Consider the following 16,218-nt stretch of genomic DNA (forward strand, 5'->3'; position numbering starts at 1 on the left):
GGTACACACAGTTAGAGTGTGGCCAGTTTTGTATATTGGATTAGACTTCTGTGCCTAAAATCTAATATTTTAAAACCACGATCAGTAGATCTTTGGCATTTAGGGAAATAAGTAGTGTATAGTTTTAAGTAGTAACCATTCAAGATAATAAACAATGTGCCTTTACAGTGGAGGAAAGATTAATAATAAAATAATTTTCTTAAATAAAGATTACTAGTGTGCATAAATCCAAAATTTTTTTCTGTTCTTAAAAATCTCTTTTCCTGAACTCCAGGTTCACCCCTTCCCTCACTCTCAACTCATTTCCTTTAAAATGCTCTAGAAACAAATTGTGGCTGCACAGGTTTGCTCTGCACACATGTCAGCTGGCAAATATTAGTTAATGGCTTATTATGTAACTATTATTAATAGAAGCCAAAGACAAGAAAACCTACAATCCCTTCTGCTAAATATGTGCTGGCAGGTCCGAATTAAGGGAAGCTATTTTTTTTTTTTGCCACCTCTTTTAATTTAGTTTTATATCAGAATTTGTGACAAAAACAAAGCACCACTATCATTTACTATGGGTTCCTCTGATCATGTCACTAGTTTCATATCCCTACTCTTAAAAATGTTACCTGGAGAACTTCTCTGAACTACAGGGCTTTTGTAAAAGCAGCCATGGTTTCTAGATTAATATTCAGAGTATGGTATTCTGGGACTGCCACTCAAGAAATTCTGCCATGTTTAGGAAACACATTCTGTATGTCAACAGGTGGAAAGATTGTTCCCTGCAATTTAAGAAATCTTGATTCGTAAGTCTCCTGTGAGCTTGGGTCATGGTTCTTTTTGTTGAAGATTGCCCACTGAGCAGGAAGATTAAAAAATAATCCAAGTAAGCCCACTGAGTTATACATCAGTGATCACACCATTCACAAATTCTAAAATCTCAAGGGAAATTTGCTGTGAATTTTCACAATAGATCTGATTTTGGGGGGGTGGGTATCAGAGTGGAATGAAAGAAGAAAGATCACAATTATCTTGTTATCTTTTAAAATACGAAAAATCAGTCATCTTTTCCTCATAACACAATTGATTACCTACCAGACATGTTCCCATTCTCATGTTTCTTTAGGTGCCTGTCCAAATTGGTTTGTTGACCAAAACACCTATCACATAAGTGACACTTAAATGGCTTTTCCTTATTGTGGATGTTTCGAACATGCCTCTGCAAGTTAGAAGATATGCTAAATGATCTGTCACAGTATTTGCATCTGAAAAAAAAACAGAAAAATATTTGCAAGCAAATCAAAAGATATTTCTCAAGACTAGTAAACCAGGTATAAAAAATCATCACCCATAAAACATTTTAAAGAAAAGGCACAGGGAAGAATACTATTCACGCTGTCAAGATTTCAACTGCAATAGACTTTGATTGCTTTAAAGATTCTTATGACTTTATGTAAAACCATAATAAAAGATTGGTGATTTGATTGCTCCCAAACTTATGAGGGTAATCAGTTCCAATATTTAAATCACTTCACAGAATTAAGCACATTAAGAAATAGTAGCTTTGTTTTATCTTCTGCTTATGACAATTAAATCCTTTGTAAACAAACATAAAATTTTTAATTTCATATATTCTTTAAAGTAAAAATATCACTTTTAATTCAAAATTTCAGTCTGATCAACTAATTTCTTAGTAAATTCACTTTCTCAGTTTCTAATCCTAAAGAAAATTCTGTTATCGTCTTCAAAACAGCAATAAACATTCTAAACTTTTAAAACTGAGACAATATGAATGGTTTAGTATGATATCAAATAAACTGATTTTCATGACCTTTAGTGATTAGGAATCCCCAAAGCTTTTACTCTATTAATCTATAAACTGTTACCAAAACAAGTGATAATGCCACTGAATTCTCCTTTTGGAATAAAAGCAAAGGTGAAGACCTCCTCCGTCCCTATTTCTCCCAATTTTCATTTCTATTTTTTTAAAGAGTCTGTAGCAATTCTGACCCAGGTTAGTTTTTCAGGAAAGCACTTGTTACTGGTTGGTTAATTGTTTCTGTCTTCCATGTGATAAAATATTATAAATTATTTAAAGTTTTCCTTTAGTCATAAAATGAAAATATAAAAATGTAAGAACTCCTCCCCCCAGCTCTTATCAGCAAAGAAGACAAGGAGATTTTGTAATTGATGGGTTAGTCTGCTCTGACATTTTAAGGCAAAGATTTTATCATTTGTTCATGTGATTTTTTTTGGTGTGTTGCTTGAAAGAAAAAATTGACTTCTCTGAATGACTTTTAAGGGAAAATTTCTAACTTAGAGGACAGAAAACTCTTAACTCATTCTTCCATGTGTGAAGGGCCCTTCACCTCCCACTTCTGAAAGCAGACTCACTGGTTTAAGTACGCTAAATCAGAAATCACCCCACTCCACTTGAAGTTCTTGGGCTTCCATGGCTGTCCTTATGTGCCAGAAGTCTAGTCAGTTCAGTGGGGAAAGTAATCTATTGAACTAGTTACTTTGGCATAGTCTCAATAAACCAACACAAGTACCGATTTAATTTTTCTCCCTTAAAAAATTGTTCTGGCTTCATAAGGTTCCTCAACTTTCCTCACTTATAATATTAATAAAAAATGTGTGAAACTCCACATTGATGGTAGTTGTAATATTTTAGCCTTTGCCTTTGAAAAAAATGCATATGAAGTCATGGCCTTTTCTGCAATAACTTTGTTCACCTCCAAGGCCCACTGCAATGAGAACCATGGTACATTTAGCAAAATTGTGTTGTGCTAAGCAGAACAGCCTAGGAAACAATGTTAGAGTAATCTTACATTCCCAGCAAACACTTTAGAAAAAATTTTCACTGAAAACATTTTCTACACAGATCATGAGGAAGAGAGATTTTTTGTTTCTCACATGCATCTAACTTTCTGCTATGTACAAAGGAGATTTTTCCAAATCTAGTAAACATCATCCTCTCAAATCTGAATAATATTGACCCATAACGATGTTATAACCAATGATCAGCTGTTACTTTGTATCTCTCCTTTGCTAATGTCTTGGCCAGAAAACCAATTACTCTAAATAAAAAATCATTCCATCCTACTCCAATAAATTAGTAGGTGGTTAAGAGACAGCTCAATTCAGAGCCTACATTGCAGAAATTCTTAAAAATGAGCATATAATGCAATCATGAGCAGTATACTATTAAAAGCCTTTCTAGTTACTGAATGTAGATTTAGGGGTCAAGGGAATCCTTGAGATCACCCAATGAGATTAAAAAAACCCTGAAGTGAGAGCTCCAAGCCTGGGTTTTAATTCTGGTTCTACTCGTATGAGACTTTACAGAAGGCAATTAACTTCTGTAAATCCAATTTTTTCATTTATAAATCAGAAGGGATGGACAAATAATTGTTTAAAATATCAAACTATGCCAAAATTCTGGTCTATATTATTTTTAAATACATGTAAAATAATAACACCATTTTATGAGGTAGAATAAAATTGTCCATTTTCTTATTCTTGCATTTTTAAAAAGTCTTTGAAAACTGACAAATTATTTATTTCCTTAATTTAATGGAAAAAGGTAACATTCAAAGATAATTTTATTTGTATGCAATGTACAAAAATTTCAAAGGAGAATAAAATTATGATATTAATTAAGTAACTTTCATTCTTTAAAGATATATTTTTGAGTACCTAATCCTGTGTGCAAGGAATTGAACATTAAATAATGTAGGTCATATTTTAAAATTAGAAGGGGGAATTTTGCTTATTTCCATTCTTTTATAAACAATAACATTAAAATTAGATGTGTCCCATGTGTCATATGGCTAATCTTGACATTTAACAGAATAAGCTAAGAGATGCTCTAGGAAATTATTGATAAAATTGACCCTTTTCCTATAATACTGTGGTCTGCAATCCCTGGGCTGAACCCTAGTACTGGTCTGTGGCCTGTTAAGAACCGGGCTGCACAGCAGGAGGTGAGTGAGCGAAGCTTCATCTGTATTTACAGCCCCTCCCCATCGCTCGCATCGCGGCATAAGCTCCGCCTTCTCTCAGATTAGTGGCGGCATTAGATTCTCACTGAAGCACGAATCCTACTATAAACTGCACATGCGAGGGATCTAGGCTGCATCCTCCTTATGAGAATCTAATGCCTGATGCTCTGAGGTGGAGCCGAGGCAGTGATGTTAGCACCAGGGAGTGGCTACAAATGCAGACTATCATTAGCATAGAGGTTTGACTGCGCAGTAAATGTAATGCGCTTCTATCATCCTGAAACCATCCCCCACACCCCCACCCCCTGTCCATGGAAAAATCGTCTTCCATGAAACCGGTCCCTAGTGCCAAAAAGGTTGGGAAATACTGCTATAATATCCTCTATCATGTCTGTTCTTCTCATCCTACATTTCATTCTTCCCCCTGCCCCACATGTTTAAGATTTATTCCTTAAACTTCTATTGGGAACTTTAGAAACTGACTTAGCTGTGCTGGGAAAACCAAGTATATAAGAGTTAACTCCTACCAGAGATTTGAGCCTTGAAAAAGGGAGCCTGCAATGTTAAGATTTTTGTCAATTAAAATAATTTTTTAAATGGCTAACATTTCTTAAATGCTTATTCTGTACCAGGCACTGTGCTAGAACTCTTAAATTGAATGGCAGGAAGCCTTGATTAAAGAAATTAGTACTCTTCTAATTTTGATCCTACTTAGTGAATTCTTCCTTGACTCCAGATGGAACAGACACACACTCAGACAAGCATAAAACAGCCTCCTGTAAAATTATGCCCATAAGTTCACTTTATTACAATATTTAGCAAGATCCATTGTCAAACCTGTAAGGCTGCTCTCCTGTGTGGGTTCTCAAGTGCCGTGTTAGATTCGCAGACCTTGGAAAAATCTTGCCACAGTATCTGTTATGAAGAGATGTTTATAAGAGAAAGTCAGCACAGTCGACTTTATTTCACTCAAGCCATAGAACAGCCACATGCTTATTCCTGATTTAATTAATCTTGCATGGAACTCACATGTCTTTGGTATTTAAAATTTGCAACAAAGTCATTCTACAGATATAAATAACTCTGCAAATAAAGAGTGCATTATGAGATCTGGTTGAAGTTGCTCATGCATAAGCAAGCAGTTTATGAAAATAGACTTTAGTTTTGATGACCCCCATATGCCTCTCTTATTAACTCCGTATCTTTACATTCACAAAATTGAACCAGACAAGGGGATAAAAAAAAATGATGAGAGTTTGTGATTCTGGGTTGATGTAAACAGATTTCAAATGTTTTTGACTCATTTTACATGTCAGCCACAGTGACAACTCCCTATACATAGAGTGGTATCAGATCAGACAAGATGCTGAGACTTCATCCATCAAGGTATGTACCCATAAAAGCTTTTCTGGAAAGAAAGTGACATGTTTTCCAAAAAGCAGATAAATTGATAGCCTGAGTCAGATACCACAAATTTCTGAAGACAATTTTGAAATTATCAGCACAATTTGTTTAGAAAAAAATCACACAGAAAACCAGAAACATAAAACAAGCTTTACTGCTGATGAGTAAAAAGAAATTTACTAACTAGTTTTCCTCACTTATGGACTTTATTCATCTTTCATTAATGGCCTTATTCTTCAATGCCATGACAATTTGTAAGTATATGCTTGAGGACAGTAGTGTTATACCTTTGGATGAAAATAATTAACTGTGAAAGAAAATTCATAAATATCAAAGTGAGACAAGTAGATAGTATTTGGACTGTTTCCAACCTCATTTATCACAACCAAATGGCCTGTGTTAAAATTCTCATTTAATAATAATTTTTAAAACCACTATTTTTATATCTCACTAAATAAAGAACACTTTGAAGTGCCTGACATCTATCATGGTGGCTATTAATCATCTAATCAAGAATAATTTCCAAAACAAACAGCAGGGCCTTTTGAAATCAGAGGGGAGATTTTTGGGAAGTCAACCACAATTAACTTTACAGTTACCTGCAGGTATAGCGCTCCTTTCCCTTCCGCAGGATGTTCTCTGGCAGGGCGTTGGGAGGTGCTCTGAAGTTGAACATAGAGGGCACCGACTGTAGAAGCTCACTGGCCTCAGGTTTCAGGGCACTGAAGCTCTCGAGCTTTTCCGCCATGTTTTCAATAGCTGACATCTGAAAGGCAAAAGCACAAGACCATGAAGGGTCTGACATCTTTTCTTCTGTAATAATCTCTGGCAAACCAGAACATCAGTAAAAATGAAGCATCAAATCTGCTGAATGCAACGGGTTGTAAGAAGAGGTTGTAGTGTCCCCATATTAAATAAACAATGACAGAACTGATTGATTTTGGAAATAACAAAAGTAAAACCAAGCTTATAAAATGCTGGGTGAACTTTTTTCGTAAGATCTTGGTTAGGTCATTTTATAATAAGTTGATATACAATTGAGCAATGAAATACATAAGGGAGATAATAAAGCCAATTTAACTTTTTATTTAATTAAGTGACAGCACTGGTATTATGTTATGAGCATCAACATAATGAAAATTATAGAGAAAGGTGCTATATGCCTTGTCTAGTAATGAAAACCATAAGAATCATGGAGTCCCATGAAAAGAACTCACAGCATGAAAGAACATAAAGTGTTACAAAATTGAAACTTAAGCCAAATGTGGGTAACTCAGAAAAAATTAATATGTAAGAGGTGTATTGCCTAAGACTACATTGAATTATTATCTGGACATAGCAGATTTTTAAGTGGGATCATATACAAGGAATTTTAATGAAATATTAATTTGTTCTGGACAAAAACTGAGTTGAACTGATGGTTCATGATATATTAACATAATTTCATGTAGGATAACTTGGCATGCACATTGTTCATGTAACCATACTCAGCAAAATATTCTTGATGAAAAACTATCCTGCCTAACTTTCCCCCCAGCAATCTAATTTAGGTTGCTTATAATCTTCAAGTTTTTGTCCACCTGCAAACGTATTTGACAGCCACAATCAGAGGGTGGCATTTATTTTTAAAGTTAGCTTGATTCTTAATGTCTGCAGTTAGAGGGACTCTCCCCTTCCCTTCAACCTTCCAGAAATTTTAAGTTTCCTCAGTGCTCACATTTTATTTGGAAGCTGCTTACTACTAAATTTTCAAGTAGAAAAAGCAAACACTCTGGCCATCTTGTTAAATCAACTCACCCATTATTTATTTGGTTCTCAGGGCAGTATGCCATTAGAAAGCTCAAAAAGCTATTAAAAAGGTGTTTGCACTGTACATGCATTCTGTACGTTTCTCAAAGGGTTGGGGTAGCAGACCAGAAGCCACACAAGGACCAAGATGACAATAACTGCAAATTCAAGGAATTGGTCAACTCAAGAGGCTAATTATTTTGCTGATGAGATAGCAAGACAGAGACGGAGGCCTAATTTATAAGCTCAAGTTAAAAATAAAATACAACATTTCCCACTCAAAAGAAAAATTAACAAAATATATATTCTGTAGACACAGCTGGATAGAATACCATCAACTTCTTACTAGAGCAAAATCTTAATAGCATGGCCTTAATATGATCTCTTCTCACAAAGGGAATATTGTATGTTTGATTCTTCAAATGACTATTCATGTTCTAGTTAGTTCTGTTTCTTTTCTCTTTATCCTGGAGCCTGCCCTCTCATTTCATGCCCAGTCTCCTAATGCTAGCTACAAATTGCAACCTACAGGGTACCACTGCCAATTTGCCAAATGTCTTTCATCAAACACAGTACAAAAAATCTCAGAGGAAAGTCAAGATACATTTACTTGTCAGACGACAAATGTGAACGCATTGGGAGGCAGTAAGGGCTATAAGCTCAGGGGTTTGATTCATAATCACTCAGCTGCTAAAACATTCTCCACAGATGCAAGTGGACAGCACATTTGTCACTATGAAAGATTTTGACACATACTGATCACAGGGCAGAGATATGGAATGATGATGCTGCTCAGAGAGGTTGGAGGAAATCCTGTCTCTGCAGAATATGGTCATTATTCCCTTCTAGCCTGAGCATTAGCATTTTCAGATTACTTTGGATTTTATTTATTAAAAATCAATCCAGAAATATTTTATGATACTATTGTATTTGCATTTATTCCTTCTAATTGTTCATTGCAGAAAATCATTTTGATATTCCACCCACCAAGAAATAAATTGTCTGAGTGAAAAATGACCTCTGGCCTTCAAGCTGATTAGTAGTAGCAGTAACAAGCAAGGGTGAGGGTCATGATCGCACATATTTATTGGGAAGAACAGTAAGTGCGTGGGTAATGATTATAAATGTTTTATTTATGTACATTTAATATTTGAGTAAAGTTTCATTATCTAGTGGTTTTAAGTTATTTGAGTGTCGGTCCTGCTGACACACTCAGATTCTTGCAACCATACATCTTATAGAAACACTTTCCCTTTTATATGGAAAATAGCTTACTCATGACTATTATTCTCAGCTTTCATCTCTAGCACACATAAACTACAAGTCCTTCAAGTTATTTGAGAGCAGTTGGCTGTTGAGAAATGTGTCTTACTTTAGTAGCTGCTAATAGCAAGCTTCTTTTGAAGAAAGATCACTGTGATTACTTTACCTCAAACTGTTTCGATTTGGGAAAACCATCAAGAAACAAGAACATATAGTATGGGCTTGATGGCTAAATAATAACATTCTTAAAGATAATAGGAAAAAGAATAAGGGTTACCAAATGCCTGTCTTATAAGCCATCCCACCTTTGGCTTTTTGTGTCAAATGAAAAGAGGATTCAATTGGAGTGGGGAAAGGGAGAGGAAAGAAAGTGGGAAGTGAACCGAGGGTAGCCGTGAGCACCACACACACACACACACACACACACACACACGCACGCACCCCACACTTTCCGCTCAGCTAGCAACCACTAAAGCAATGTAAAAGCTTTCACTGAATCCTTCCTTTCATCTTCCTAATATTTGTTCTCATAGCACTTGACCTCAGCTAGAAAGAGTAACTTTCCATGTTAGGACAGAAGTGACTTAGACATCTGCCAGGTGGGGTGGCTTAGCAGTTCCATGACCAGTATCAACCCGAGTTTATACCTTAGATTAAGGTATTGGATTAACATTAGCTTTATCTACCAGCCTGGGTAACAGAAAAAGACCTTGCCTCTACAAGGTATCAAAAACTCAGCCACAGGTGGTGGCACGTGCCTATAGTCCCAGCTACTCAGGAGGCTGAGGCAGGAGGATCACTTGAGCCCAGGAGTCTGAGGTTGCAGTGAGCTGTGATGACACCACTGCACTCCAGTGCCCAGGCAACAGAGTGGGACCATCTTGAAAAAAAAAAAAAGAAAAAAAAAAACTAGCTGTATCTAGTATACAGATTTGCTGGTCTGACTTATATGATGTTCCTCCAGAAGTAACATACTTTTCACAGAAGAAGCAGCAAGTTTTGGCATTCATTTTAAAATCTAACTTGGGATTTTTAAAATCAAGATAAATGGGGATAAATGGAACAGAATTCACCTATATATATATATATATATATATCTTTAAATTATGAAAAATTCAATGAAAAAGGCAATATGTACTACTATGAATAAGAAATTTGCTGAGAATGGGGGAAATAAAGGGGGAAGTTAGATCATATATTTTAAAAATGTATTGCCATGTGATCCATTAATGTCATAAGCTAATCTAAGATCAGCAAATGACAGGTTTTTTCTATGGAACAGTAATTTTTATTTACATACATAATAGTTGTTGATGTTATCTATAACCAGATGTCTGGAAGAGGAAGTCATTTCAGCCGCTTCCAGTCCCCAAGAGGCTATTAACTTTATAGTGACGCAAACTAATATTTAGACACAATTCCCTAGCTCCTACCAAAAAATGTAGCTATCTCTCTAGTCAAATAAAGTTAGTATTTTTAAAAACATTTCAGCAGGCAAGATATCATCAGCTGGGTCCTAAGTACTCAGCTTAACTTTTATTATCTTGCAGCCAATAATTGATGACATAAAAAAGTTTCCTATTAAAACTATTAAAGTGACAACCTGATTATATGAAATGATATGTCCAATGGCACCATGAATTATGTGACCTAATGTTTTACAAATTAGATTACACATGGCTTTATCATAAAATAACTAACTTTTCATAAATAACTTATGATGGGAAAGTTTGTAGATTTGGTGGTTTTCTATATTTATTCACTTGATAATCTTGAGAAATCTTAAAATCATGGTCATTTGGGGGAAGAAGTAAATATTCATATTTTATAGTTATCTCACTCCATGTATCATATCCAGTGGTCATGATTATGAAATCACTTAGAATTTTTTTACTACTAAAAATTGCAAACATATATCTTTAATATTTCCCACTAATACATGTTTTATAATACCAATGTAAATCACAGATTTGAAAAATCTATGACTTAAAAGAAGGGGAGTGTTTCAAAGCACTGCTATGGTGGTTGTTATGCTATTGTATTATGAGAAAAGTCCGTCTAACTTAAGACCTGAATTGGCTTTGTAAGTTGGTAGAACCATGGGCCATGTATGCAGGGGGGCAACGCCTTAAACTTCAAGCAGCTAAAAACAGATCCACTGTCAAAGTCATACTGTACCATAGAAAGGATGAGGGCCATGAGGAGTGATACTCAGAACAGACCTCTATCAGGAAAGGCAAAGGAGGAACACTGGAAATGTAGGGCAGGATAACCAAACACCCGCTCCACAACTCCATGTGCACAATGTTGCCTAAGGTTGTGGTGCTCTCGCTCTCTCTCTCTCTCTTTTCATAAATACATTAACAACTTTTGAAATAAATGAACTTAAGCCTTAAAAGTCTATTGGAATAAAAAAAATCCCAATTTGTCACATAGTCCACAAAAGAGATAAAGTGGAGGAATTTGTGGTAAAGAAAAACTAACACGACGAGGCAGAGGAAATAGGTAAGTGGTAAAGTGCTCCACCTAAAATTAATTTCTATATAACTATACGGTGGCTTTAAAAGGATGGTTGAACTATATCCCCAAATTTTGCCCATTCCTCAGAAATCAGCATAATTTTCAGTGAAGAGAAGTAAAAGCATACATACTAAGAGGAAATTTTATAATATATGTTATTTCCATTGATCAAGTTTTATTTGGGGGTATAAACTAAATAAGCACTATTCTTTGTATTTTGAATATCTTCCCCAATAAAAAATAAAGATGTCCCCTAGTATCATTAACTGAAACTGACTCTATCTGGAAATAGCAACTGAAAGTTAAGGAAGTGAGACCCAATGCTAAAAGACCCATTCACTAGTTAGATATGGATTTTTAAACATTTAGTTTTATTTCTTCAAATAGCCAGAACCAATTTCTGCCCTGGGATATATGGATGTGAATTCCAGTGTTAGCCTGTATCTACACATAAGTTCAGGTTTTATCATTTTAAAGGCTTTATCAAAAGCATCTTTACATGCTGATACAGGGTCTCCCAAATAATGGTTGTTTCCACTTAGTGACCCATTTCGAAGGCTCTTTTAACAACATGCTCCCAAGTGTCCAGAAAGAGTTCCACATCAAGGTATAATTATGTGGAATGGGTCAGGTTTATCGAATAAAATCATTGTGTAAACAATTTATAGCTCACTAAATGCCCAGTTATAACTGAAAGTATGCAGCTTGACAAAGCAGGGAAATTCTCTTGCATTTACTGGAAAGGAGTTCCAAATTCTTTATGTCTGTACAGCAATTTAGAATGTAAGCTGTTTTCTTTTTAATGCTACATTACTTTAGTCAAAAATATAAGTAGAAAACTTACCCAAGTTCTCTGATCAGGCAGTTGGAACTGGGAGCAAAATTGAAACAAAAACAAAAAATTACTTCTGTGTTGGTATCTTTACTGCAATCTATCCTTTGAGAAATTAACATTTATACTAAATTAGTAATTTTTTCTTATCATGTAACTGTACCTTGAGTAAAAGCTTTGGAAAAGAAAATTAAATATTTTTATAACACTGCTGAATTTCCTCTATTTACCTAAATTAAATGTTAGAATCAAGTTTATAAACCAGAATGTTCTTTTACCCAAGAAAACTAAGTACTACTTACTGCTGTATCATATAGCAAAGTAGATACTTCCTTTTTATTTATTACTCACTACAAAACAATATCCCTAAATTTTACTTTGACAACTAAAAATTAAGCAATTTCCTGAATAAACCAAATCTCTTGCAATAATGTTAATAACAAAGAAAAGATATTTACCCAAATGTAAATCATTGAGTAACAAAAAGATAATGTACTTGGAAATTCACTGCCTGACTTTTATTAGTACGGGAATCAGACCATCAGTAGTCAAAATATGAATATTAATTAAAAAATTAAAAAGATCTAGTTATTTATGACAATTTATGGCAAGGTTCACCAGGAAAAATTCCAGTGGGTTAGGAGCTCTTCCAGGAGGCACAAAGCTTATATCCTTAAAAATATCATTTTGCTTTGTTATACGGGATAGATATCTTGCTTTCATACATTTTGGTATCTTTAGTAAGGAAAATACATAGTTTTTAAAGGATGAAACCTTTGTCACAGAAGAAATCTAACAATAAGAAAGCCTCATTGAAAGCAAAAGAGAAGAATGGGGCAGAAGATTTAAGTAATTTTCACAGCAATGTATAAGTGATAGCTTGGGAAAAGACTAAAGTATCCCCAGTACCTTGGAATACTCTAACAGGATGATCAGACAATTTAAAAGGAAGAAAATAGGCCGGGCACAGTGGCTCATGCCTGTAATCCTAACAATTTGGGAGGCTGAAGTTTGAGGATTGCTTGAGGCTAGCATTGAAGAACAGCCTGAGCAAGAGCAAGACCAAGTCTCTACAAAAAACAAAATAGAAAAATTAGCCCAGCATGGTGGCCCAAGCCAGTAGTCTCAGCTACTAGGGAGGCTGAGGCAAAAGGATTGCTTGAGCCTAGGAATTTGAGGTCACAGTGAGCTATGATGACACCACTGCACTCAAGCCCCAGCAACAGCATGAGACCTTGTCTCAGAAAATAAACAAATAAATGTAAAGGAAGAAAATATAAAACAATGAAGAAAGGACACAAATGTAAGTAAAAGAGAGTCTTTGTTGCTGATGTACACAAAGCCAAACATTTGGAAATACAATGTGTAGATAACCAAAAATAATATAGGAAAATCAAACCAAGGAATAATAGCCAGTTTTACACCAATTCTTATGGCCATTACAATGGGCTGTCAATGTGAATGTCTGTGTCAATGAATCCAAAATAGAACCCAATGAAATGGACATTCCAGAGACCACACAGTAATGCCATCCCTCCATCTTATCTATTTGCGGCCACCATCTCCTTTTCAAAATTATAACCTAAACTAAGTTATCATACATAATTTTCAACCATGTATCCAGGGAGTCTTCTGCAATGCATATTTTTCCCTTATAAGTAACTAATTTATTTATAAGACAAAAATGGAAGGCTAAGTAGTCCTCTAGTGGCCTAACAGAGCAAACATACTTCTTCAAGAATTGAACTATGAGAGGAATTTAGACCCTGCGCATTTATCTTTTAATTTTGATATATGTGTTCATGTATTTTTAAGTGTTTTTGACAGAATTTTAAAAATGTATATTATTCTAAAAGGTAGTATAATAGCTCAATTATCTTTTAACAAAATTCAATAAATTTTTATTTATTGATTTTTCACTTATCATTGACTAGGGATTGTGGACTGGGGAGGGATGTGCTGGGTAGAATATAAAGATATACAAAATGCGTAAAATCAGACTTGCCCAGAGAATACCACTACCAACCATTTATATATCTATTCATGTTCCCTAAAACACTGAGAATGAGATTTCTTCTTTATTATTATGATAACTCTAAGAAATACATAGGGCAGATATTATTCGCATGTTGAATATGAAGATCCAGAAACCCAGAGGGTCCCAGTGATTTGCTCCAACATACTTTAAATGGAAAATGAAACAATGAACAGTCTTATGCAAGCACTTGTTTAGCTATGGAATCATGGTAAGTCCTCAGAACAGAGGTAAGTCCTTCTGTTTTGGCTCCTTGCTCTGTGCCATGCTTACTTCTGCCCAGTTATCCTGGAAGGGTAAGACTTCATGAAAAAGGAGGAGGACCTGCCTATATCCCAGCCTGTATACCATCAATATACAGCATTACACACTAAAACAGCCATGATGGTTATAAAAACAATGAAATATTTCTGTAGTAGCTGGTAAAGAGCTTATGTCCTAAGCACCCTGAATGTGCCCCTGCTTCCCTGGCCTCTTGCACAATGACCCCTCAGACAGTCCCACTATCCAGCAAGTAAAATGTTACCAGCTGGTCCAGCAAGGGCCTCCAGAATCCTGCTCCACAAGGGCAGGAATCCACTTTTATTGGTCAGTATTGGTGACACACTAGGTGTTCAATATCTCGATTATCATTACTCTTGCATCCTGTTTTAATAGTGACACATAGCAACAAGCAGTCCCTCCCACCAAGACATGACATTCTGGTGTGGGAAGGAAACTATCACTGTGCTCTCACAGACGTGTTTGTGAAGATCTGAAGGGATGATCGCCATGCTCCAAGTCCTGGACATATGCCTCATTGTTCGTGATCCTTCATTAACTTTGAGAATATTAAAATATCATACACTGTCTCTCTTATTATTTTATTTAGAAATATGTACCTACTATATTTAAAATAACTGTGTTGGTAGGCAAAATTGCCCATCTTGTGAACCAGTAAATTTACCTTGGTTGGTTAGAAATCTTTGAATTTTATGGTGAATGGGGACTGTACACCCAACTCTCTCATTCTACAGATAAAAAAACTAAGAGCCAGGTAAGCTGAGTTACTCAAAGAAACTGAATCCCAGTCTTGTTTTTTCTCCATTATATAATGTACCCATAGCACTAGTTTTGAAGTTGTTAATTACTGGATTTTAAAGATTATCAAAACAGAATAACAATTTCATTATTGTAATTAAATGGGCATGCATATTATATCCTCATAAGTATTTGTTTATAATTAGAAAGGAAGTTATCAAGACATATGTACTTTTTGTATAATATCTGACACAAAATGCATATTATGTTCAGGTTTATTGGGCCATAAAATCTTACAAGTGCTATTTACATCAGCCTAAATATAAAATGTAATTCCCAGGTAAACATTTACTGTTTTAGAACTTGCTTCTTTTCCATAAAGTAATTATGTAAATGATATCATTCCTTAGCCTTCCTATATAAAATCAATACTAACTGGAATGTTTCTAAAACTTTTAATATGAAATCATGTATTTTCTTGGTTTGAAATGAGTGAAAATTTGGGGGCAATAGTAGATTTATCAACCTAACCCAAGAGATTGTATTTCAACACTCATACTCCGCTCAGGACTTTGGGAAGATACTTGAAAAAGTAAAGAAAAGGCAATGGAAAGGAAAAAAAAAATCATACTCCAAAATGAATTAATTTATTCATGGCTTTCCATAAGACAGCTTACATAAATTTCCCCTAATTTTATTACAGAACCATCATTTTTGGTTTGAACATATTGCATCAGAACAAATTAGTTTGCTCTGTTTTTCAGCATTTTCATAAAAATGTTGCTATCTACAAAGACCAGAGTAAAAATATAAATTAAGAAACCAGATTCGAGATGTTAATATACTGTATTTGTTCTTTCAATACAATTCTCCAGATGTTGATTGATATGTAAATCAGGTTTTAGAACTTGTTTTAGAAAATGACCAAATGTGTAGGCACATAGGAATGACCCAATTAAATAATGCTGCTTTGCATTTTCTTTGCACTGAGAAACTGCATATATTTTGATAAATGGACACAACTCCATTCAGCAAATAGCTCTGTGTATTGTGGTGAATTCTTGTGCAATTACAGAACTTTACTGGAATGCCCAGTGGTCTTTAGATAAATTCCTTCACCCTCTATGGTAACAAGTTGTCAGGTAGTCTCATTTCCTGTTTTTATCTAAGCCCAAAAAGAATAAGAATGACCTTCTCGAGTTTGGGATGAGTCACAGTATCTATTTCTTAGTATCAGCAACCTTTAAACACAAACACACCTTTAATATTTATTTTCTTAACTGAGTTCTGCTCACTCCAAAATGCACTTTGGCTCAGTAAATAGTTAGTAGCAGACAATAATGTAACACCAAAACCATGTTATT

The 16,218-nt window shown here is 34.9% G+C and overlaps 1 protein-coding gene across 12 annotated transcripts in view; it reads right to left on the reverse strand.

Moving 5' to 3' along the window:
- The window catches only part of MECOM (MDS1 and EVI1 complex locus), a 61,585-nt gene that overhangs the window by 11,469 nt on the left and 33,898 nt on the right, over positions 1–16,218 (reverse strand). For 8 of the 12 annotated variants that reach the window (XM_045539610.1, XM_045539608.1, XM_045539609.1 and 5 more), the window contains exons 9-12: positions 11,812–11,838; positions 5,996–6,162; positions 4,830–4,907; positions 1,084–1,253 (exon numbers count right to left, since the gene is read on the reverse strand). In XM_045539610.1, the coding sequence (XP_045395566.1) occupies positions 1,084–1,253; positions 4,830–4,907; positions 5,996–6,162; positions 11,812–11,838 (442 nt within the window). The remainder of the gene's footprint in view (positions 1–1,083; positions 1,254–4,829; positions 4,908–5,995; positions 6,163–11,811; positions 11,839–16,218) is intronic. The other 4 variants (XM_045539611.1, XM_045539607.1, XM_045539606.1 and 1 more) reach the window with 1 other exon arrangement.

Source organism: Lemur catta, chromosome 1 (genome assembly GCF_020740605.2).
Source record: "Lemur catta isolate mLemCat1 chromosome 1, mLemCat1.pri, whole genome shotgun sequence".
NCBI classification, from domain to species: domain Eukaryota; kingdom Metazoa; phylum Chordata; class Mammalia; order Primates; family Lemuridae; genus Lemur; species Lemur catta.